Consider the following 26,181-nt stretch of genomic DNA (forward strand, 5'->3'; position numbering starts at 1 on the left):
CAAAAGAGATCAAAAAGAACAATTACACTTAATGGATAGTGAAAAGGCAACAAGACAAAGTGATAAACAAAACTTCCACAAGGCCGAACATCTGCCATCACTATATTATCATATGTATATTATTAACACAATAATATACATACGACCACCTAGATTTATTAAAGCATATACTGTCCTATATGTTACACATTTTCATCACAAAAGTCACTGTAAATGAAATGCAAGCATGCATCTGCTGCCATTCTACGGAATGGACAGACATGATCCCATGAGCAGTTCAACAGGTGGAAATCTTTAGACCTGAATCTGAATATCTGAATTTTGAAGGGGGAGTCTTTTATAACTTACTATAATTTACTATAGTGACTTACTTTAGTAAGTTATAAGACATGCAAACAACTGCTTGACTTCACATGTGAAAGCACATACCACATTAGGTTACATTACTACATGACCCATGAAAAAGTCAGTTAATCACAAATACATTTATTTGATTACTGCACTTAGGTATAATTTTGATGTACTGTACCTTACCTGAGTATTTTAATTTGATGCTTCTTTGAAAATCTACTGCACTATGTGTTGGAGACTATTACTACTACTAGTACTACTACAATCTGATACTTTTAGTTCAATTTGCTGATAATACTTCTGGACTTTTACTCAAATAAAATTTTGTATGCATGTACTTTTGCTTGTTACATGATTTTCAATGTAGTACTGACACTCTAACTTGAGTAGCTAATGTGTGCCTAGCATAGCATCTGCCATTAGTATTAGCTGTTAGTAAGTTATATGACTGACATTAATGATATGTATGTCTGATTAAATAAAAAAAGAGCTAATAAAAAAGGAAGCTAACTAACTAATTAAGTCTAGCTAAAATCTTTTTTAGGTTAGCTGTTAGCATAGCCGATATTCCAAGTTCAAAGTAGCCATAGCAGCTATTTGGGTGAGCTACTGTAGCTACTTATTCTGCTTTCTAAGATCAGCCATAATCACAAATGACTTCAAGTCATTACCATCTAGTTGATGTCTAAATTTTATGTGTAGACAGTATTTTTTTCTCTACAACATGCTGCAGTCCAGTGAGTCTGAAAGTCATAAATGCTTAATGACCCTTCAAATCAAAATGCCAAGTAAGGAAATTAAATATTTAGCTCTGTGGTTTCCTGAATGCCATTATTAGTGTAACATCATCAAAGCACTATAACACACTGCATACTGTGTATTTACTACATTTATTTTTCCATCTCTGCTTAACTTTACAGGGATGTGAGAAAGAAAACACATGCAGACATGGGAAAGTAACTTTACATCTTTCGTAAACATTAATTAGTTTTTGTATAGAGAAAAGTGATGTCTTCAGGCAAAAATCCTGTTGGGCATCAGTGTACCGCCTCAGTTCTGATCACAGAAATGCTAAATCAGATTCATGACTTTGTTGAGTGGGGTGCAGCATAAAACTCCTATGAGCCACAGAACGTCTATCAATCTGTAATGTTATGAAATCGGACAGGTAGTTGAGTGAGTTGAGCAGATATGAATCGCCGCCGTCTCCCACTTATTCATCCATAGAATTTATGGTCAGATCGTCCAAATTGGTAACAGGAAATGAACATCTAAAAAAGAGACACAACAAAAGCTGAACCATAATCCTGCTGGCTAATTATAAACTTGAAGACGTGGGTGAGGCTAATAAAGCAGCACATGTATTGTCCTGATTCTATTCACCATGAAATGATCGGACTATCTGGCACATTTATAGTTAGCCTTTTCAGGGTTCAGAGACGCAGGTTTCCTCTGTTTGTTCACTGTTTCTAAGTTTCTATGAGGGTGTTCTATGCAAGATCACAATGATGATTGGCAAATTATTCTTTTAAGAGGAAATGTACCCATAATGGGATGTTATACGTGAGGAAACTGAATCTGCCTTGTGGAAAATCACCAGAAAGAGGAACATGTACAATATGTTTAAGAACAACGTGTTTCTGCTACTATCTACTAAGGATTTCGCTGTGAGTCATGTATTGTTCTATTGAAATTGTCGATATGTGGGTATACAGGTTTAACAATGTGGAAATACTGAATAGTACATGCTGCACATTTTTTGTTTGTGTCATCAGTTAGTACTCTATCACCAGTTCCTCCATAGGCCTCAACCAGTGACCCAGCAAATACACTTAAGGGTCAAATCATAAAAGGGCACTATAATTAAATACAGTAAGAGGGTGGGAAGCCCTGTCTGGGGCAGTATGACTAGACGGGGTCCACCTAAAGGTCATGAGCAGGCCTGCTTTTGTCCGACTTTTCCGTCATACCCAACAGCTCCTCACACGGAGAGCTGCTCAATCAGAGAATTCAGCAACCCCAGACTGGGAATGGCTGTGGCTGCTATTCTCACAGCAGGCGACGCTGTATGGTGTGTTTACTTCCTAATACAAGGCAAACAAAGGGCACATACATTTTTTTCAGAGTGACATGAATTGAACTGCACCACTATCAGCTCTGGCATCGATGCCTTGTTCTTGGATTACTGCAAACATTACTGGAGTAAAAAAGATCTGAGAGGTCTGTTTTTGTCTGTCTTTCTTTCCTGTTTGTTTAAATTCGACTGATTATTCCACTCAGTGACAGAGTCTTTAAAAGGCCGGTAGGTGGCAGACAAATTTATGTCACTCGTGTGGCGTACAAGTCTACAAAAAACATTTCCTGTACTCATGGCATGTAGTTCAGCAAATGACCAGAAGAGATCACAGTCTTCAAACTTTTAAAGTATGTACCTGCGGCTGACAAAAGATGCATGGCTTGCTCATGTTTCAAAGAGGGCAGATGGGTGCAACTTCAAATGTACCTAGTGGTGCACCTGTGAACATCGTAAGTCAGTCCATTTATTATTTTAAATGTGGAATTTTCATATAGAAATTCTAAAAACAAGACAAATCTTTGTCAGTGTCGGCATTTATTATTATCATTATTTACCTGCAGTTGCATTGCTTTCCCTGATTTCCTCCTTTCAAAAAATGTAAGATGTCAATCAAAAATATTTTAAAAGGGAAAGAGAAGATGAAGTTGTTACCTTTTATTATGCACAGCTCATGTTTCTCTGCAGTGTAAAATATCTTCCAATTTCCCACAAGAAGAAGTGTTACATTGATATTATACATCCAAGTATTTTCCTTCGTGTCAACATGCTGTCAGGATTTGCTTCAGTCAAATGCAAATAAATTGGACTCAACAGTTACAGAATTTTCTAGAGCTGTATTACACCCTGGGATAACTGGCAAACCAAATGTAGGAGAGAAATATAGGTTAATCTTTATTCAAAAACTGTTCAACAAACATACCCTTTCCAAGACAGTGGCTTTCCAGAGTGAGCTTTGTTACAGTGGATGTTTCTGTATTCAATATTCATGTGCAAGGGTTTTTTTTTATTGCTCACATGGATAAGTATATGTATCATGTATCAAATATAACTGTTGGTATTATTTTAATTCATGACTTTTAATGACGCTGTTGTGCTGTACAGTGACTCTTCTCTGTGTTGGCAGAGGGAACTCCTGAAGACAGACTGCCCACCTGGACTCTGGACACCTGGATCACATTAACCCCCACATCGGTTGTATTTCAGATTCATCTGTTGAATACATTTCAAGGACTGTCTGTATATACTGTTGCCGTGCGTATATACATTGTGCAAATTGTTACACAAATATTCAGTGCAGTCTGTACAGCTTTCGAGAATATACACCTTATGCATTCACAGTGAATTACAGTATATTGCCTACTATCAATTTACAGTGTATATTCACCACATAATTATGGTTCTATCTTTAGTCTATTTTTATTTTATTCTACTTTTTTTAACCTACCTAATAGTTTTTGTGATGTGTGTGCAATTTTCATTTGCAATAAATAATCTATCTGACAAGACAACTAATTAAAAAAAAAAAAAATTCTAAATAGCCTATATTTAATTTAGCAATGAAAAACTCTTGAACCATATTTCTTGAACCTTCGTTGTTATTCATTAAATTCCAATAAATATTAGAGTATTAAATTATCAGTATTGATACGGCGCTGAGATTAGATACATTAAACAGAACAAAACAAAAGACACATAAAGGAAACAACACTGTGTGACAGTCATATTCAAGTAACATATTAGCAAGGCCAGAAAGCAAGGCGTTTATTTCGTCATACATTGAAGCGAGCTCGTCTATAGCTCAAGTTCATTTTGTCATCCATTGATATGGGATTTCACCTATAAATATTTACATCTATGTCAATCATTTTCAAATAGTGATACAAGGTTACATGTAAATCATGTAACCACTTCTTCCTTACGTCTACCCAGCGGCCACAATGTTCACCCAACATTCACCGAGAGATGGTTTTGCTTCGTGTGTCACTGAGCCAGCTCAGGTGGTCACATGGTTCCTGAGGTTTGTGTGTGTGTGTTCAGATTTCCACTGGTGGGGGAGCAACCACCCTGCCAAGGAGTGCGCATGCGTCAGACTATTTAATCTTCCCACCGAGTTAATGTGCAACACCTTTTGACAGCAAAGTGTTAGGAAAGAGGTTTTAAATAGAACATTTAACTCGGCTCTTGGGGTTTGATGTAAAGCTGAAGCGATGCTCGTATGCGTTATTCTGTTCGCCCCCGTCGGAAAGTTACTTTTATGACTTTATTTGGGTCAAAAGGTAGTTAGTGAAGCTAGTTCCGCCTTCCTTTCTCCCTGTGATGCACAGCAGCGACAAGTGTCAAAAGTAGTCAGGGGTCAACAAGGTACGGGGAAAACACGTCTCCTTCCTTTTGGATACACTTCCTCACAAGTTAAGCGGTTACTAGAGAAGGTGAGTCGCCTTTGCGCACCTTTATACATTGGTCTTTTTGAGCTGGAACGACAAGTGTAAGCTAATTTACGTTAGCTAACAAGCTAATGCTACAGTACAGGGACAGTAGCCACCTGTTGCTGACTCTACTTCAGCTAGCAACAGCCAAGGATTAGCATTATGCCAGCACTGTTTGTACAGCGTTTCTATCTTTAGCTCACAAACCTGCTTTTGGTTGTTCAAATTAGATTGGGGGGGGGGGGGGGGGGGGGGGGAAAAGATCGGTGAGACCGGAAAACAATTTAGAAGACGGTACTCAGACTGTGTTACAGTATGTCTAACTTTACACAGTTAGCCCCACTTGTCCTCAGTTATGTACCTGTCTAATGTTGGCTTGTTAGTGTCCTTGCATTGTTAGCAACAGGGTGATGCTAAAGAGCTGAAAAAGCCTTACTTATGACTTATCTTATGATCAATTATGGGCGTATTGGCTACATCAGTGTTGTTCTTAGGACTCTTAACCACTATGAGAATGTTTTATATATTATTTATGTATTTATTGTTTTTTTTTTTTTTTTTTTTTTTTTTTTTTTTTTTTTTTTTTTAAATAAGTGTTCCAATTCAAACTGTGAACAAACCTTGTTGATGCCATTGCATGGCCCTTGTAGCATTATATTACAGTGACCAAAGGGAGGCTCCAGGTGTAAATTATTTGAAGTAACGTAACTCTCTTTGAAACATTCCTCTGCATTCCATTCACAGGCCCGTCTACTTGTTCCAACAAGCTCTCAGTGCTTTTAGTACTGCCTGAGAGCAGTAATACGCCCTATAGGACAACACAGACTGTTAGAAGAGGGAAAACAAAAGGAGCTGCAGCTTATTGTATTTGTTCTAGATAAGCAGCATTGTAATCAGGTCATTCATGTTATTGTGCTTTGTGTACAGATAGTTGTGGATTGCAAGGATTTCACCTTACATATTGAGGAGAAGCGATGGTGGCGGATTTCATCTCAATCTAAAAACATAAAGGTGGGTAGCAATGTGGAATGAGGTTTAGGGATTGGCGGTGATGGGGCATGTTGAAGGGGACTGGTATTGATTTTTTTTTTTTTCCAGAGCATTTTAATGGTGGGAAATAAACACCCACTCTGGCATGTAACTGTAATCTTGTTTGCAGCAGTGCCTTCTTTGGCAAGTAACCAACTGTTAGTCTGGAGGTAATTTTGCACTCAGAGAGAAAATGTTTGCAGTCCAGTTTGGCTGACAGTTAGGAGTATGTGTCAAATAATTAGCATTTAACATTTGGTGGGAAGTGGGGTACATGTTATCTGAATCTAGATGCAAATTAAATATTTCTAAAACTGCATTTTGCAGCCTCTGTAGAAGCTTCTGTTTTGTCTCATTTTGGAAAAAAACTGTAAAAGTGGCAGAATTGATAAAACAAGCTACTATGGTTGAGCAGAAATAAATAGAAAACAGAGAAGAGTTCAGTTGAAGATGTTTTAGCATTTGAATCTTGTGGGTCTGTGTGTGTCTTATATAATCAGATGTGTGCGGCTGGCTGTTGACAGTGGCTCATTGAGATCCATGCAGCTCCCCCCAAACAAACTCCAGCTTGGCTCTTTATTTAGTGATTGCTAAGTCTGCAGAATGAAACTTGGCACAATGGCTGATTGTACTCCTCAGCTCTACAGAGCTCTGCCCCTTTATCCGATGAACTGGGAGTTCTTAATGAGCTAATTGGGAGCTTACGCTGAACAAACAGGATTGTGTAAAATTTATGAAGTACCATGCAGTGCATACAGAGCACAGCTGATTTTTAAACATTGACTTTTTAATGCAGTGAGAGTATGAAGAAGCGCTGACATTATCATTCATCATGTAGCAGTCTCGAGTTGTTTTTGCTTTGCTAAGGCAGCATAATCAGTTATCATACAACAGCACATCCGTTCTATTAGAGCAGAGAAATAATGTACATTAACAAGGTTTGTTCACAGTTTGAATTGCTAACATTACTATAAAGGAGTGTCTTGGAATTATTTTATTTATTTACATATTTGTGCGAAGAAACACTGGATTTGGTCTGTGTTTAACTGTTGCCGTCTTAGATGAGATGCATTTTTTTGTCTTTTATTTTGATGACAAGCAGCTGTGAGCTAATTAATGCACTGCAAGCATGACACCATTTGCCTGTGGTGCAATCTTTTCTCTGTCTTTCCAGAGTGAGCTTTGATTTATGACACTGACTTACACCCTGGTTACCACAGCTTAGTTACTGGTGATTTGAGTTTATGCAGCATGCGGTCATCTTTGAAAATCTAGATACACTTTTATTGCAGAAAGTTAAAATAATTGTGGTTAAAGTAAATTAAAATACACATTTAGAAAATTAAATGATTGTAAAAGAATCTGTGAATGAGATTTTGTTGAACCCACAGAAAACAGTTCAGATAAGTATTTTCATTAATAACACAATGTGCTCTGATTGGGATTGTATTTGTTATTGCATGATTAAGGATTGTGTACATTCATGAAGCAGGTATTGGAAAACTTTTGCCATGTAATCTTTTTATTCTGCCATGAACATGTACATTTAACATCACAATGATTCAACATTTTTCAGAATTCATTCATACTGAAATGTCAGTTATAGGTGTCCTAAATAGTTCAACCATTACTCAAGGTTTTGCAACCTTATTGTGTAAACAGGTCTGAGGCCTCACCTCCGTAAGAAATAAAAAGGTGTACACTGGCTCCTGTGTGAAAGTGATGAAATACCACTGCTGGATCCTGTTACTAAACCTGAAAATCAAGCTGCCATTTTGCTTACAGTTTTCTAAGTTGAACTCTTTCTAATGCTGACAGCGACTGAAAACCGGACATAAGCTCACTCAGAGACTGGGATGTTAACCTCTCCAACCTTTGGCTACTCTGTAAGATAATGGCAGGACTGGGTGTGAACCTGTGTATTTGTACACATTCATGTGGTGTCCTGAGGGTTTCAGCAGTACTGTATGGGGACTGGCTCAGCTGCTGTAGTTTCCTGTCTTGTATTTTCACAAAGAGGACTCATTAACTCACCTCTGTGTTTGCTTTGCTGCTGCCATCCTGCGCCAACACATTTTCAGAGCTGGAGCTCGTGTTGGACCCAGTGCACTGGGAGGATATTTGAGAAGAGAATTGGGTTGCAGTGGTGCTGAACTTCATCTAGTGAATTATTTGTGAGTTCAAGTGTGTATCGACTTCTCTCTCTTTATGGGAAGGTTGTAAACATTGAATAATTAATGGATTATGCCTTTTCTTAAATGACAAGAAAATAAAACTAAATCAAACAGAGCTGTCATTGTTGATTAGCTCAGATTTAATAGATGCTTTGTGAATTAGTAATGAGTATTTTACGACATTGATATCCAGAGAGAAATATATCTGTCAGCATTGACTGTGCAGGACATGCAGTAACTGTAGTTGTATTGGATTTTCTTTTAGATATGCCCTATTACTATTGACTGTAGGTGGTGGTATATATATTAGAAAATAATTTTAAAGTCAGTAATTTACACAATTATCTTATTTACCCATTTATTTCTCAGTAAACCAGTAATATAGTTATTATAAGCCGATGAGAGTGTACATACTTGCTTTTTGCTATCTTGTCAGCTCTGTACCACCACAGCAAATGAGTGTACAAAGGAAGCTAATCTTTTTATTATGCCAGGTGCTCAGTTTCCTGATTTAATTCTTCTTCTGATTCTTGTGAACATTGCTTTGATATCCTGAGGGAGACATGCAGCTGTAACATGCACACTAGAGAAGAGGACATTAGTTTTTTCAGTGGATCATTTGAAGTGGTGTATAGTCCAGACGTAATTCTGCCTGCAGCTGTTTCACATGTGCTATGTGTACATTATATGCCAAGACTTGTCAAACCAGTTGGGACTGAACCACAGCTGACCAGGCAGAGGGTTTGCTGCTGTTGTGTTTTTTTTTTTTTTTTTTTTTTTTTTTTTTTTAAATGTTACTACCTGAATTTAAAAGTTCAAGCTAGAGTTGGTTTTGTAGTTTGCATGTGAGGGAATGGACTGCTTTTAGTCGTATAACAGATTCTTGGTGTTTCTGTCGGCAGTGATGACGGTGTCCTGGCAGGAGTGCCATAATTACTTTGCTGCTAAGTTGTCCTGCTGGAACAAGAAGTCACAGCCAAACTGCAAGGACAGCGATCCAAGATCATTGATCCTCAGTAGAAGTAAGTTAAGCTGAATAAATGAGCCTGTAGTGCTTACATTAATTACATGTGAAAGCTGGATTTATAGAGAACCTGTTGGTCTTAATCAAAAGATCATAAGAACTAGGTCTAGTCCATCTGATAAGAAGCGCACACATTGTGCAGCCTATTTAGTCAGACAGGTTGGGTTTTACCTGTTTGTTGTCAAGGGACTTTTGACATTTCAAAGTGCAGCCTGATACTGCTCTGTGGACCCTCCCCTGCCAGCGCCAGGATAGAGCCGCACCTACTGACTCTGACCAGTCACAGGCAGCGCCATCATTTGAATAGTTACTGTGAAGCTTTGTGGGGGAGACGACACAGATTGTCTGTGTGTCTGTCTGTGGAGTGAGCCCTGTCCCGGGACACAGCGGTTAGTCAAATCTGTATGCCTTTCTCTCTTCTTTTGTTTGCTCTTACAGGTGTCTTTACTTCCTGTATGTGTCATTTCAAATTAAAAGCCCTCTTCAGAGAGGTGGCTGCTGCAAAGTATATACAGTGAAAACACTGCAGTTATACTTACTCACACTGAACAGTACAATGGCTATTACAAGAGAAAGCTGGCTGATTTCTTTTTTTATGAATAAAAGATGAACAAAATATGAGATCTCCAGTGTTGGCACTCTGTGGAGCTCCATAGCAGCTGCGTAGCTCAGACAGGCAGAGCTTACTGTGAAAATCCTGTCTTGAATTAACCTGACAGTTGTAAACCAGGACTGAGCTGTTTCAAAGAGCTAATGAGGTCAGACAAAATCAAGTGTGGTTTAAGAAGCTCTTGTGAATTACTCTGAATCACAGACCAGAAACATCAAGCATTCAGTTGAGTTGCCATGGTAACTTGGATCAGACTAATGTAGACCTCCTTTATGAAAACTGAAAATAAACCTGGCTTAACGAGTAACAGCCCTCAGCTTTCCACATCAACTGTAAATTGGCTCTGGTCCTTGTTAACTACACATGTTTTAATGTTGTAGATGTTGACAATACAACATTTGCAGATAGGTCTCTTCTACACGTTTGTCGAACTTGGAGGAAGGATGAGGCATGGGCTCATTTCATATGAGTCTGAATCTGAATCTTCTTTCTCTCTGAATGAAGTCTGTGTGACGTAGGCTTTGGCAGAGATCTGTGCTCTACTGGGCACATTTCCTAGTTTCTACATGTAAAAGTTTTATGTGCTGCTTGAAAATAAGCTCCATAAAACATAATCCGTTTAATTCAGCACACTTAACTTAAACTAATGCAGTGTAATACAACAACTCAACCCTCATGAAAGTTATACTGTTTAAATTTAAATCACAAACACCTCTCTGTATAATGCAGTACAGTTCAGCTGTGAGACATCCCCAATAAACTGTTAACTTAGTGTCATGTGAAAGTCCCAAACAGACCCAGAGTCCTCAGGTTGCACTCACCTGTCTGACTGCAACCTGAGAAAAACTGCTCCATCACTTGACGTCTCAGTGTATCAGCCAGTTGCAGTTATCACTAACTACATTTTTCCAAATTGTCGTTTTATTGTTTACATGTTTAACTGAGTATTTCGTTTTTCATTCCCTCGGGTATAGCTCAAGTACAATTTGTCTCATCTTATAGCTTTGCTAGATGTAAGGTGGCTCATAAAACCGAACTGCACACAGCATACTCACATTCACCAGCCCATCGAGGATGTGATTTGTTTAAACCAAAGGGCTGAATGGTTTGTGTGTATTTCATTCTTTACTCCCGTGGGAAATTATATTTTCCCTTTCTCCAGGACTCAGCTCCTGGCTGATAATTTCTTAATCGTGACAGTTTCATGTCTCTTTAAAAGACATTCTGAATGAGACATGTAGCTTTGCCTTTTAGTGCAGCAGCATCCAGAGAGGACTTTTAGTTAGTGTGTGAGCTAATTAATGCACAGTTTTTTAGTTAACACAACAGAGCTTTTGTTCAGCTTCAGTCTGCTCCCCATTAGCTGCAGAGAACATCCAACTATTGAAGTGCCCTGAGAGTCATTCACTGATTTACTGAGTAATAATGGAAAACACAGTCTGGAATGACTGGAGTAACTTTAGTTATTTCCTCTTAAAGTTTAACTATCAGCTGCTGTGTGATTCTTTAGTCCCTCAACATCTCAATGAAATTCTATTTTGTTTCACTGGAAATTTTGTATTGTCTGCAAATTAGGGATTTAATTAAGTAAAATATTTGTTTATCCAGTCTCTTCTTAAAGAACTTCGGTAATTACTCAGATCTGATATTTAATTAATCTGTTGTATTGTGCTATATTATTGCAATTCTATTAAATTATACTTTTCATAATGATTCAATGTGTGTGTTCATCTGTTTCAGGAGCTGCTGACTGCTGAGTTTTGGACACCGTGATGGAAAATCCTGGTAAAAAAAAAACTTTTTTTTATTAATAATGCACTTTAAAATTTACATACAAAGACAAAAACAAACAAAAAAAACACACCATCTGATTTTAAAGTTTTTATTTTCCTGTATATACTGACTGTAGTGAAACTGATGCTATCTCAACTGTAGTATCAGGATGATAGAAAGTGGTGAGTCAACAAGCACAGTGCTGCGTTATGAAGCTGTCCATTAAGGGGTTGGCCCTGTGACGCATTGTGCTGTTGACACTGCAGCTATCTGATTGGCCCTCACCCAGAGGACACACCTGGAGGTTAGCAGAGCTGCCGGTTTCTCTCGTTGCCACACATGGCCTTGTGTCTGTTTCACCAGTGACCTCAATCATTTGACAACCTCGGCGTATCACGTACACGCTCACGTTGCTCGGAGGATCTTTGTCCCTACTGAGCTGTTGTCGTACATTTGTGGGATCTGTGGGAAATACCTGGGATGGCTGTGCAGTCTGAATATAGTTGTGAGTAAACCTGCTTTCTGTCTGGTGTTTCATGTTAACATTTGAAGATTTACATTTCAGTCTTATACATTTGAGCTTTTTCTTTCAGTTCCTTTAAACTGTAGTCTGCTCTCTTGACTGGTGATATGTCTTTTGTTGAAATGTGAGACAATATTGAAAGCAAATTGATCAGTTATTGCTTTAGTCAATATAAAGGTAGATCATGGCATGGCCCCATGAGAACTTTATAGACATCTGGGCCATGACAGGAAGAGATTAAGCAAGCTTGATCTCCTCATCCCTGCCTGGCTCTGTGTCCAAGCAGTAAAAATAAACTGGACTTCCTCCCTGGCTCTAGTCTAAATATGATGAATGAAAGTGTGACTGGAAAGCTTCACATGTCCTCATAATTTGAACTGAAAGGACAAATCCATCCAGCATGTTGGCCATGTTACGTTGCATCGTATGCTTTGGATTTGTCATGATGACATAGTGTAATAGTATTTTTCTGAGTCATCAACTTGTTTGTGTTCATGTCCTCAGGTTTGTTTAAAAATGTCTTTGTCTCCATCTGCTGCTTCTCTGTGGAAAGAGTGACAGATGGTTTCAGTGGCACGGTGACTCACAAGTTAGAGGATGTCAGTGGTGTTTATTTACCAGCAATTCTAAGGATTGTTGTCCTAATTATTGTCCTTGTACTGAAAGGCGGTCTTGTGTGTTGCGTTCCCCACATTTCTGTGTCAGAGCTGGAGTCTGTCTGTGCTGTAGCTTTAATTAGACTGTAGAGGGAGCAACCGTTATTTGGATAGTTAAGTGTCTCTCTGCTTGCCAAATCTATTATACCTTCATATATATTAGCAATAGCATGCTATGTTTGACTACATTTTATGGAAAGCTATTAGTTTTATCTCCCTGTTCCCTCATCTGTGGAGTAATCCATCATGAACATGTCATTACACTGCACTGTCTTGTCCTTTAACTTTCTGTAAACCAAATTCTCTCTGACTGGCCATGGAAACATCCTTTTTCCTACTTTGTAATTTTATCTCTAACATGCAAGCAGGAGCTTATCTAACCCCCACGCACTGATTATATGTAATCAAAGCACACAGTGCTCTGATGGAAATGTCCAGACACAGACTGCCGAGCCCTCCTGTGTCTGTCCAGCATGGACATGGATGTTTCTGAGATTAAGGTTTTGACCTTGTGCCTGCTGAGGTGTTGTGTGTTTGACACTTGAATATAAGATATTGTCTTGTGTCCTTCCAGTGTGTTACAAAAAGATTTAGGGAGATACAGTAAAACTAAACATAAAAGCGAATTAAGTTGTCATAAAAGCATTTGCACTCATTAAGATTTTAATGGTAATACATCAATTGCACAATTAATTGAAATATTATTGTAATCACAATCAGGCCAAGTGCAGTATCCAAATTGCAGGAGCTGCAGTTTTTTTGATGAAGGTAAAATGTGTCACAACAACGAACCATAAATGAAACATTGTGGTGCTACAGAGATGCCCCGGTCTACCAATCATATTCTCCAGATGTAAGGGAACATGCTTGTTTGGTACAGACCTCAGCAAAAATCACCTCATCATCATCTTCACATTATTTCAGTTAAAGTGAAATGCAAAAATTACCATAAACACTATAATTGTGACTCGTATTGCAATTGCTATATCTGTCAAAAATAATCAGAACATGAATTTTTTTTCCTGCATATTGATCAGCCCTGAACAGAACTACTACTCTCACAGATACTGCTTATTGATCTGCTACTTTAACTGTGCTCATACTGGTTACTTTAGTTACTTTTATAGAATAGAATTAACTTTGCATGTATCTATATATGAATGAACCTTCTTCAGTAGAAAACATTGTTTTGAACAAATCACTGACGGTTACTTTCAATCATTAATTTCGCCAGATGTTTTGACTCAATTGCTCGTGTTTCTGCCTTTTCACGCCAATCACTTGTTGCACATGTGGCGACTAGTGTAACTCCACTTTTGAACGTTGAATTCTCTCCTCCATCGTCACTAGTAGCTTGGTCTCTATGTGTCAGTATTTGAGCTGCAGCCTGTGAGAGAAAACTTCCTGCACACACAGGCTCTGAGACAGACAGAGAGAGAGAGATCTCTCTTCTGAGTGGAACAGTGAAAAACCAACGGAGTTGGTGAGATAAAATGTGTGAGGGAACTTTTATGTAGCATTAATAAATAGGAAGCTTAATTTCTCTAGTACTGAGGGCAGAATCTTTGTTACGTTTGATTTTAATAATTTAGCACTGGGCCCTGTTTCATACCAGTTTTGGCACCCATCCCTAATTTGCACACACACCTGAGGGAGGTGTGGTCAAGCAACTGTTATGTGTAACACACAGTAGCTAATTTCTTGTCTTATCAGTTTCCACGTGCATTTCATAGTTTAAAAGGACAATCCCCGGAGAGTCACCGGACACCTCCGCTGTGTCACTTCCTCTTCTCTGGCTCTGAGCTCCACCTTGGCCTGGCTCACCTTCCACTTCTCGAGTTACCTCACCCCGCCGAGCCTGCCCCTCGCCCTTCAGGGAGTATTGTTTTGTCAGTCTGTGAAATGGTGCTAGTGGGGGGCCCCACTGCATCGCAAATCCCTCAAGCCTTGATGGCTGGACCGGCCAAACCTCAAAGCTCTCCTGCTGTGAACTTTGCCCCTGAAAAATCTGCTCTCAGGAATGAAAGGCATCCGAGGCTGCTGGATTACCTTATTGGCGTACCTTATTTATGAAGTCAGAGCTCCAAGAAGGGAGGGACCTGAGGAGGGAGTGAGTGAGTGAGTGTGCTTGTGTTTTAAAGCGAACGAAGGAGGGAAGAAGGGAGGGAGAGACCAAGTAATGCAGGCTGAAAGGAGGGGGAGGGCAAGACCATAGACACGAGAGAGACTAAACGACGCAAGTGAGCAGTCAAGACAGTCTTGAGTTACAGGAGCTCTATGTCTGGTTGGAGAAGAGCGAGGTGGCTTTAGGTTTTCCTCTCCTGCCGCGGGCCTCGGGAGAGGCAGGGCCCGGCAGGCCAGTGGGGACAGGAGCCGTAGCATGGGACACAGTGCTAGCAGTGAGACAGTGGCCCAGCAACCAGCCCAACACAACACGGGTGAGTCCGGGGGGCCAGACGCTCAGCACCAAATGGTTCCCGTGAGCAAAACTTTGACTGATTTTCAAACGTGGAAGCAACTTGGCGATGAGCATGTTTATCTTTGTGTAGGATGGGGCAAGTGTTTTGAAAGCAGGGAGAAACTGGAAGGCGGCAGGCACAGACAGGTGTAGAAGAATGCCTGCAGATGGAATGTGGTGATTGTGAAATATACAAACCACACAAACTTCTCTCTGTCTGCACGTAGCGCTCCATCTCCCCATGGAGGCCTTTTTGCTGCAGAAAAAAAAAAGATTTGAGGGTACAAGGCACCAACTGACACCAGCTCTCCACATCTGTTTTAACTTGCATGACTCCACTTCTCCAGTCGTGTTGTAGTCCACAGGTGTACAGTGAACCGCAAAGCCCCTGACTCTGCTTAAGCTAATAACAGTTCAAACACTGAAAACCAGTTTTTGCTGGATCCTCTCTCAAGTTGTATTTGCACACCTACAATTCCTCCTAATAATACAGCTCTCAGCTATTGGAATCCAGCATCTGTGTAACACAGACTTTAATTTGGTCACGGCCTTCTGTTTGTTCAACAGAAACAAGGGCCTGTTCACTCACAATTTGTTGGATCAATATTTGCTTTATATTTTACTGTAAGATTTCTGTTCCAACACTTTTCAACACTCCTACACGAAACAAGTAAAAGGGGGAACATCCTCATTGTTGCATGTTTGCCCTCGGTGCAAGATGTATTTTTGCCCCTGGTGAGCTATTCTGTGGAGCTGGTGTCAACATGTCATGTGATTGGCATGAGTCATATGGACAGCTTTAACCAGAGGGGTGCAGGGTGTTGCATCGGCCGCCAGCTGGTTAGTGCAGCTTTCATGCTTTTATTAGCTCTTTGAGTTTGAATGGCTGAACATTTACAGAGGTCTGTGTTGTTACTAGTGTCTTAGAGTCAGTTTATAAACACAGACCTGTAGCCTTTCTGTTAGTCTTTAGTCTGAGCATTGTGGGAATTTTTCCTCTTCACTGTCTTTGACCTCATCTCTGAGGGGTCGATGTCTCTCGCTGCTCTGTGAAAAGCAGCTGTCACAGATTGTTGTGCTCTGCTGTAACACAAAGTCACCACATCACACACAGCCAAGCCACATCAGTGTTATCCCAGTTTGCTGCCACCCCACCCCTCCCAGTATAACACCCACTGGTGGCTGGGTTATGTGTCGGGAATAGCTGTGAGGGCCATTGCACTGCACAGAGTTCACTGACCTGGGTACGCCCACATTTCAGCCTGGGATTTCACACATACATCCAACAGCCTGCTTTACTTCACACAGTGATAGACGGGGTGATGTAAACATTTGATGGAGAGACTTTTTAATGAACACAATTTAATGGTCATGTTGGGCTGAATGCCAATTAACCAGCTCTTAAATGTGTGTGTTTTGGCAAATTCCCAGTGTTTGGGCTGCAACTAAAAACTATTTTCATTATTGATTAATATGTCAGTTATTTTCTCGATAAATTAATGGACAATTTTGTCTTCACTTTTAGAAAGCAGTGAAAATGCTTGTATTTAATTTCCTACCAGGCAAAGTGAAATCTTCAAATGTCTTTCTATCTGAACAACTGTCACGTTTGAGAAAGTGGAAACAGGAAATGTTTAACTTATTCACTTAACAAATAAGTAAAACATTAATTCAGGGATCAAAATAGTTCTGGATTAAAATTCTAAATTATACATGTGTTACTGAACAGTCTTGACTCTTTATAACATAAATGTATGACAAACAGAGAAACTGTGATCCCACATTAAAGGTTCCGTATTTTACATTTTTCCTGTGTTTTATTTGAAGTGTTAATATCCAAAAGAAGATATGTTTGTGATTTTAAGAACCTAAAATCATCTCAGTGTAGTTTTACATCTCCTCTCTCAGGCTTCTCTCTGGAGCTCTAGTAACAACATGTCAGTGAGCCAATCAGAAGAGATGATCTGAGCATCTATTCTGATTGGCTGACTGACTGAAATAGTGATCGAAAACAAATATGGCAGATTTCAGGTAAACACTCAGAGAAACCAAATCCTAGTATGTGCAGGTGGGTGGGGCTTGGGGCATGGCTGAGAGGAGTGGTTGCTTTGTTGTGACATCACAAAGTTACAGAAGTCCTGACGGTGGACTGAGGCTTTGAAACTTTCACATTACATTATATTTACATTTACTCATTTGGCAGCATTTTTTTCCATAGCAATTGAAGTGAAGGTAACATTATTAGAACCTAGACCTGCATTTTCATCAAAGAAGACATGGAAATCTCACTTTAGACAATAAGGGACCTTTAAAGATGATCAACAGGAAAACGTACAGTCAGGAAAAACTATTGCTCATCGACATAGAAGCCATCCATTCTGACCAAGTGTTTTTGTCTGCTCCCAGGAGAGATAAATGAAACTGATTGTGAAGACAAATAGCCACTTTTAAAGGTCAAGGCTGAAGAGAACACATCTTTCTGTCCTGTCATGTGATACATAACACACAGTGTAACATTGCAATAGTTTGTAAAAGTTGTAATTAATCCACCAGTTGATTCATGTGTCTTTAGCGACAGAGTTGAGCTGAACATGTTTACAGTGACCGTGAGATGACAGAGGTTTGGGATACTCACGGTCAGCGGTTGCCATCTCTGACTAATAGAATTTATTCCATATGAATGTGGAAGTTACTCAGTCTCAAAATCTTAGTTTAGGGCTGTAGCGATAACTTGATTTCCATTAGTTGACCAGCAGAAAATTATCAGCTATTACTTTGATTTTAATCAATTGATTGATCCACTATTCAAGCAAAATGAGATGAATACTCTCTAATTTCTTAAATCTGAGGACTTTTTTTATATTATAGTAATGATGTTTGAGTTTTGGACTGATTGTCAGACAAAATGATGAATTTGTCAGAAATGAGAATTTCTGACTTGTTTTGTAGACAAAACAATAATTTTGTTAATCAAGAAAATAATCAGCTGATTAATCAGTAATGGAACTAGTCAGTTGCAGACTGATAGCGAGGTGTTGGTAATCAATACCAGGGCCACAACCAACAATTATGTCCATTAGCAGTTAATGTGGTGGAGAGACTGACACAACAGTTGTATTCTCTCTCTCTCTCTCTCTCTCTCTCTCTCTCTCTCTCTCTCTCTCTCTCTCTCTCTCTCTCTCTCTCTCTCTCTCTCTCTCTCTCTCTCTCTCTCTCTCTCTCTCTCTCACACTCACTCACTCACTCACTCACTCTCACACACAAACACATTGATAACAGACCTGTCTGTGAGTAGTCCCCCCCGTGCACACTTTGAATCAAAACATGACTATGCACAAGAGGAAGGATTGTTGTCGCCTCTTCTCCTCAGAGAGGACAGTTAGCACAGCTGCTAGTTGACAGCGACCACTCGAGAAAGTGGATAGTGTTAATTCTTTAATTCTGACGCTGAATGTTTGGTCCTGCAATCGAGATGAAACTAAGTATTTTTTTGAAGATTAAAAAAAAAAAAGGCCTTGTCTTGAGGAGGAGCAGACACCAGCCTTTAGCTGAGGACTTAAATTAGAAAGGACTAAATATGAAGAGCTGAACCCGAACATGTGTCAATGAAAAAGGCCAGAGCCTAAAAATGATCACTCATGGCAGCTCCTTTTAAGTTTCGTGGAAAACCAAAATGGGCTGCCCCATTCTTCTGACAACAGACTGAAGTCTTTTAATAAAAGCATAAAGTAGATTGTAGTTAAGATGTGAGTTGAAACTCAGTATTCCTTAAATTTGGAGGGATTAGTTTTGTAAGAAGAATCTCATGCATGAGGAAATAGAAAAAGAAGCAGTAGCTACAGTGACTGGTCAGATGAGTGAACTCAAACTCTATCCAAACTGACATATGGAAAACTACTCGTATTGTTTGTGCATCCTGTGGTCTGATTGTTGTTGTCTGCTGCTCACACGGCACGTTTGTCTCAGCTGTATGGAAATTGGAAGGCAGCCACATGGCACATGGACAGAACCAATGTGTGGAGATCTGCACCGTCAGCTCTTATTTCCCTGATTGATCAAATTCTAGTAGGTGATTTAATAGGCCATGCATTAATCATTTACATCTCCATTCAATATACAAAAAAAGTTTGTTTGTTTTTTCTGCAAAGGAGCTTGATGTCCTGAGCTTTCCTCTCTGACTCCTAATGTTGGCTACATTTACTTGTGACCTTGAAAAACTTGTCCTCTAGATATGAGATTTATTATTATATATAAAAGGTAACAATCCACTTAAAACCCCTCAGTGTAACACGTGTAACAAACCTGTGGGATCTGTTCTGTCAGTAGGGATCAGTCTGTCATGGTGTTAAGCACCTTTTCTCATGTCTTTTCTCTTTTAACCCATTTTCCTTCTCTGTTTACCTTGGTTTTTTCAGTCTTTCATTTCATTTCACCATTTTACAACCCATCCACCACAACTTACACTGTGCCTGACTGTGAGCAATGTAGTAATGTGAGACTGGTTTGATATTGTAATGATGTGGTGTAAAATGTGGTTTTTAATTTGATTATATAATTTGTATTTTAAGGAAGTAATGTAGTTATACCTTATATAATAGAAATGTATAGCTGCCTAACACATGCTGACTTTTTACATAGTATGTTTTTTTTAAGTTATTTTTTTCCTTTATTGGATGGTTCGAACCAGTGACTTACCGGCTCAGAGCATATGTACTGATGTGGTGCACACCCTAACCACTCAGCTGTCAGGTCACCACATTTTCACAGTATGTTTGGATGTGTGTATGTTTTGCCCCTAGTTTTTGTAGGTTCAACGGAATTTATTCATATAGTACCAGATCATAACTTGCATTATCCCAAGACACTTTACAGAGTAAGACTTAACAGTATAACAAAAAGAACCCCAACAGTTCCCACCATGAGCGAGCACCTGGCGACACTGGAGAGGAGAAACTCCCTTTAAACAGGAAGAAACCTCCAGCAGAAGCAGACTCAGGGCGTCTGTGCGCCTCGACTGGTGGGGTTGAGAGGAGAGAAATGGGGGAGAGAGAAGATGAGAGACCAGAAACAGCTGCATATACTGTGGTATTCAGGCACTATCACACTGGTTGTTATAATGGTAATGATAATGGGGGTTTCCCCTGCTGCCTCGGCCTATAGCAGCAAACCTAAGGTATGGTTAATCTGAGCCCGTCCTAACTATCTCTGGATCTGCCTCTCATTCTACTCAAAACTCCAGGAATCACAAGTAGAGCTGCATTTTGAGAATAAAGTGTTCTTTAGGGATAACATGAACTCTGTAAGATACAATGGAGCTTGGTCATGAAGGGCTTTGTTCATAAGGGGAAGGATTTTGAATTTTATTCTGGACTTCATAGGGAGTCGTTGCAGAGAAGCTAACACAAGAGCGGTGCGATTTCTTTTTCCAGTTCATGTCAGTACTTGTGCTGCAGCATTTTGAATTAGCTGGAGGCTTTTCGTTGAATTATTGATTAAGGAATTGCACTCCAGAGGTAACATTTGTATGGACTAGTTTTTCAGCATCCTTTTGAGATGGGATGTTTCTTATTTTTGCAGTACTTTGCAGGCACAAGAAGGCTTGTCTAATTTCCTAACAGTAAAAGTGGAGGTCAGGTATGGTAAGGTCATGTCCCCCTCTATTGTGTACCTTTCTTTTTACATTTTGATTGTCAGTCTTCCCATCAATGCCATTTTCACACTGTAATATAATGCTCAGTATAGCTGCTCTAATGAGAGAATGATTTCACCTGTCTGTCTTGTACATTTAACTGTCAAACAGTGGTTAAGTTCACCTCTCTTCTCCCTGCACGGCTCTGTGTTTGCTGCCATGTTGCACAATGTTGTGTAACTGTTGCTGTACGACTCATCGCACAAGAATTATGATAGTGGTTTCACACCTAGTTATTGCCATCTTTGACTCATGGTTTCTGTCACAGTTGTTGCTTAGATGTTCGTTTTTCAGTTTTAGATGCATCCCTCTGGTTTAAAAGAAGAATATTAAAACTTTTAATATAAAACACATCAAATATTATTTCATATAATATAATTAACGTGAACGTGACAAATGCAGAAGTTGTTACATGATACTATAGCTATCACAACCATGGCAAATATCACATTTAATTCACACCACCTTGTAAATAATACCAGAGAAGACTGTGCCCATATTTTACTGCCTGGCACTCAAGTGGCAGCTGAGACAGCTGAGAAGACAGAAAGAGAGGAATTTGGACCAGGCTTGTTTAGAGGTTTGGTCCTTTATTATGACACATTAATGAAGCTGGAGCTTAGAGTTGAAGCTCTGTCCTATGAATGAACATAACTTACCTTGTGACTGTTGCAATCAGAAGAGATGGACTATTTTGTTTTTAGACCTTGTCACTATTCCTGCACTGTACTGTTGTAGTCACAGGCTACTTGCAGTTGTCAACTGGATGTGGGTATTTAGTATGAATGCAGATTACATTACAATGTGCCCAGTCAGTAAGAGAGGCTGGGCGATAACTCTGTGATAAGCCTGAAGAATATGTGGAGTTGCCAATACAACATAGCAGGGACTCTCTCAGTTATAGTCACATGAACACAATCAACTGGACTACACTGTTAAACAAGATGCGTGCACTATTATTGAAATATTGTCATTCAACCACAGCTTTCTAAACATGTGTGTCCCATGTGTCATGGTTTTGAGAGTGTGTTCTGCTCAACAATATAAAGGCATTAAACAGAGGTTGGTAACTGGCAGCTGGCAGGCCAATACCTGGCTTGCCACATTATTTTTATAATTAGATTTTATTTTATTTTATTTTATTTTTTAACCTCTGACTGACAGTCCCACATTTAGCTGTAATGTCCAACTAGTGAATGACAGACAAAAAAATTCAAGAATCATGCCGTGGGCTGCACTGTCAGTAAGACAGCGCTTAGTGGGAAAACAGATCTCCGTCACGGTAACAGTTACCCACAGAATCACTTCCTCTTGAGCTATTTTTGCCTACAAAATAAAAGGGCAAGAAAGTTCTTTTTTTTTTTTTTTTTTTTTTTTTGTTGCAGTAATGCCTTATTTCAAGCTATTGAGAGCTTTTATTCTGAAAAGTTCTGACTGAAGTTGAAAAGATTCTTCTGCTCACTTGACAGGCCTCTGAAATAACTGAGATGTGATGTGTGGTATAAAAAAAATATATATCAGTTCATTCATTTGCCGACCCCTGGCCTAAAGTAATTTCAGTTTTCTGTAAAGTAATATTTTGCAGAGATGAGAGCCCATTGTGAATGTTATTGTTATTACTGTTTCACTGGGCTGGAGTACCAGGTGTTAGAGGTATAAACCTCTGAAGACAGCGACCACTTCAGGAGTTGTTAATCATCTGCGATATATTGGCATCAATCCAAAAACATAATCAAGAGTCATCTCTTGTTTTCCTTTTTGTCACGTTCATGCAGATGATGAGGTCGACCTGCAGAGCACAACAGGTGGTGGTGATGATGGAAACTCTGCTGAGGGAACACCTCCAACCAAACGCAAAGGCAAGTTCTCCAAAATGGGAAGGATCTTCAAGCCCTGGAAATGGAGAAAGAAGAAGCCGAGCGAGAAGTTCGCTGAAACATCTATAGGTATGCTGGGTACAAGGGGTTACTGTCTCCACTGTTTGTGTTCGTTACTCTACACTTGGTTCATATATCTGTTTCTCTTTTTTTCAGCTTTGGAAAGAAAGATTTCTATAAGGAAAAGTCGCCAAGAGCTGATTGCAAGAGGCGTTCTAAAGGACATCCCAGAGAACGGTGAGCTTAGTTTTTGTGAAAGAATATTCTGTGGATGAATTGGATCGATCTTTAATGACAATTATTTTACTGCTTGTGTCTCCATGGGTAGAGAGTAATGATGTGAACCATAAAGCTCCTCCAGTGAAAAATGGGCACCCTGTGCCAATGGACGTGGACAGGGTGTCAGAAGCTGGGGTGCGAGTGTCTCGGGGGGAGTCTGACATGAAGGTGAATCCCCTCAGGCTGCCCCAGGGAGATGAACGTCGAAGCAGAGCACCGTCTGATGCTTCCCGAAGTAACCGGGCACCTCTGGATGTAGACTCTCATGCAAGGCTTTCTGTGGATGTAGACAGACGAAGCCGACTGCCGTCAGATGTTGACAAGAGAGGAGGATCTTTACCCAGAGGGCCTCCTCAAGATGATAGATACCGCAGAGAGGAGCGAAGAGAAGGAAAAGATGACAGGGAAGACAGAGGAAGGAAAGACAGGGATGACATGGAAAGAAGGGACTGGAGAGAGGAAAAGGAAAGGGATGGGGCCGTTGACCGGAGGGAAGACAGAGACATGAGAGAAAGGCGAGAATGGAGAGATGACCGAGAGAGGAGAGACGAAAGGACAGACAGGAGAGATCGCGACGAGAGGGAACGAAGAGATCGTGCTGAGAGGGAGCGGAGAGATCCTGATGAGAGGGAACGGAGGGATCGGGACGAGAGAGAACGGAGGGATCGGGACGAGAGAGAACGGAGGGATCGAGACGAGAGGGAACGGAGGGATCGGGACGAGCGGGAACGGAGGGATCGGGACGAGCGAGAACGGAGGGATCGTGACGAGAGGGAACGAAGAGATCGTGACGAAAGGGAACGAAGAGATCGGGACGAGAGAGAACGGAGGGATCGGGAAGAGAGGGAGCGCAAAGATCGCGAGGAGAGAGAAAGGAGAGATCGGGATGGAGAAGATAGAGAAAGGAGGGACCACAGAGACAGGAGGGATGACAGGGACCGCCGGCTTGAGAGGGAAAGGAGAGACAACCGAGATGACAGAGAAGAAAGAGATGATAGAGATAGAAAAGATGACAGAGACAGACGAGAAGAGAGAGAGAGGAGAGAGGACAGGGACAGATGGGATGACTGGGCCAAGAGAAATGAAAAGGAGCGACGAGATGAGCGGGAAAAGAGGGACGAGAAGGAGAGGAGGGATGACTCGCGGCCTATAGTCAGACCTGTCTCTGAGATCAACCTGCGGCCTCCTCTACAGAAGAGCTCCTCCGAGGACGCCAAGAAGGCTCGCCCTGCCTCAGAGGCTGACCGCAGGACTACGCTGCCCAGATACAGCCCAGCTACCGAGTTCAGAGAGCGCTCAGGTAAGACCTCTTCTACAAGTTTATTAATTAACTAAACTAAAAGGGAAGCCACAGTGGAAAATTTCCCACTGGGTAATTAATTCGGACACTGCCATCCTTCATCAGATTCCCTCATTAAGGTTCCCTTTTGTCATTAGGTTTAAATCTGAAATATTGCCAAGTAGGTGCCTCTTGATTTTCTCTTTGAGAGTTTCTTGTGTTTTCTTGTGTTTCAAATACATGGGCCAGACATGGCCATCAAACAGGCCGGGGGGGGGTCTGGCACCAAGTAGTTCCTTGAGCACCTCCTCTTTTTGCATTCTTCATATGGGATGGAAATAAAGTAACGTTGGTTCAGCACGTCAATCAAAGGTCCATAGGTGTAAAGCAGGAAGCCCTCCACAACAAGGATGTGAGTCAGTTAGACAGAGGTACTCCAGAGACAGTTGAGAGAGGAGAGGTGCAGCTCTTGAATCATTTCTTGTATCTGTGTCACGTGGGTTTCTCCACCTCCCTGCCCCCTCAGGAGACCAGCGGCAGGTCTGAGTCTATTGATTCCAATGGGAGAATTGCACATGATCACAGATTATGACTGATTCTTTCGCCCCATAGTCAACAAAGTAAATATTGGATCCATTTTACAACAGCCACAGATCTTCAGTATATTCTGTCACTAAAAAGACATGTTTCAGACAAATCAGGAGAAAATTAATTTCATTCAGCCCTATCTCTGTCTCAGCAACACACTCTGCTTCAGTGCTGCCGACGCCGCTTTCCAACCACTGAAGTTTAGAGGGACTTATATGTTAAACCGTTTAATTAAAAGTTAAAACTTAAATAAAACTAAAATAAAACTTTTTTCCCCCATGTTCAGGCAATTGTTCAAGTTGTGAATAAAAAGTGACAGCCCTAACACGTCCACAAAAGTTTGATTCTGTCATCTTCTGATGCTGGTGGAGATTGTTGATGGCAACAAAAACTTGGAACATGATTAATGAAGGTTTTGCAAGTTTCTGCTCACACATTCAGAGTTGGTTAATAGCAAAGCCATTTTCCGAACAAACATTTATCTCATGTTAATGCTGCTTTCTGTCATTGTCAAGAAAATGCAAACTGGACTACTTCAGCTATAATTGTTCTTTATTTGTGCAGCCAGGACTTTGATGGATTTGTACTTTGTGATCCAGACAGCAAAGCTATTTCCACAGGAAACCTTCCCACTGCCTCCATGTATCATGAAGTGAATGTAATCACAGTTACTGTGTTTTTGATAAATACACAGCGTGGCGTGCTCCTGATGATGCTGTGACAAATCTCACAGTGAATCAGACCTGCAGGGAAACTACACTCTTAGCCTGACTGACTGTGGCAGCGACTTTGATGCTTAAAGTGATAACTCTGTAATGATGTTGAGATAATGAGCAGTGATTTGATCATGTTTGAGTCAGTCAGTAAAATTTACTATACAGAGAAGAAGAGACATTTCTACTCGACTAACAGAGATGACAACAGATAAATTGAGTAACGTGCAGAACTCTGACGTTTGTTTTTGTGAAATGCTCCTTTTTGAGCCACTTTTCTATTCGATACACATTGCTTCTTAATATGAAAAGCATCATCTGAATATAAACTGCTGTCCTTTGCCTCAAGGCTGTGATTTGATGTGTTTTATTACGCATTGCATTATTCACCAGTAGATGAAACATTCAAGTCCCGTTTGTTCTTTCCTTTGTGGTAATGGCAGATTGATGTGAGCTAACACGTGCCAGACATCTTGTCTCTTAAATTCTGCAAACCATTTTCTCAGTGAATAGTTAGTGTTTTTGTGATGATGAAATACCAACATGTGTGCAAGCCAAAGACGGTGCTGTAAAAGCATTTTGGGTAAATGATTGAACTGTAACTCTTGACAGAGGTTATGAAGCTGAAACAGTAAATATGAGGCTTTGATACATG

General features: G+C 40.2%; 1 protein-coding gene across 8 annotated transcripts in view; it reads left to right on the forward strand.

Moving 5' to 3' along the window:
- Nucleotides 1-4,497: 4,497 nt before the first annotated feature.
- phactr4a (phosphatase and actin regulator 4a) overlaps nt 4,498-26,181 on the forward strand; it is a 35,141-nt gene continuing 13,457 nt past the window's right edge. Inside the window, exons 1-7 of one of the 8 annotated variants that reach the window (XM_071499601.1) lie at nt 4,499-4,857; nt 5,782-5,865; nt 8,960-9,079; nt 11,432-11,476; nt 22,566-22,736; nt 22,824-22,904; nt 22,996-24,246. In XM_071499601.1, coding sequence (XP_071355702.1) covers nt 11,464-11,476; nt 22,566-22,736; nt 22,824-22,904; nt 22,996-24,246 — 1,516 coding nt within the window. In that variant the 5' untranslated portion in view covers nt 4,499-4,857; nt 5,782-5,865; nt 8,960-9,079; nt 11,432-11,463. Of the gene's footprint in view, nt 4,858-5,781; nt 5,866-8,039; nt 8,058-8,959; nt 9,080-11,431; nt 11,477-11,594; nt 11,970-14,781; nt 15,082-22,565; nt 22,737-22,823; nt 22,905-22,995; nt 24,247-26,181 lie in introns of those variants that run through there. The other 7 variants (XM_071499604.1, XM_071499603.1, XM_071499602.1 and 4 more) reach the window with 7 other exon arrangements.

This window comes from Trachinotus anak, unplaced genomic scaffold, assembly GCF_046630095.1.
Source record: "Trachinotus anak isolate AG129_WGS33_773 ecotype Australia unplaced genomic scaffold, CSIRO_AGI_Tana_v1 ptg000016l, whole genome shotgun sequence".
In the NCBI taxonomy this organism is placed as follows: Eukaryota; Metazoa; Chordata; class Actinopteri; order Carangiformes; family Carangidae; genus Trachinotus; species Trachinotus anak.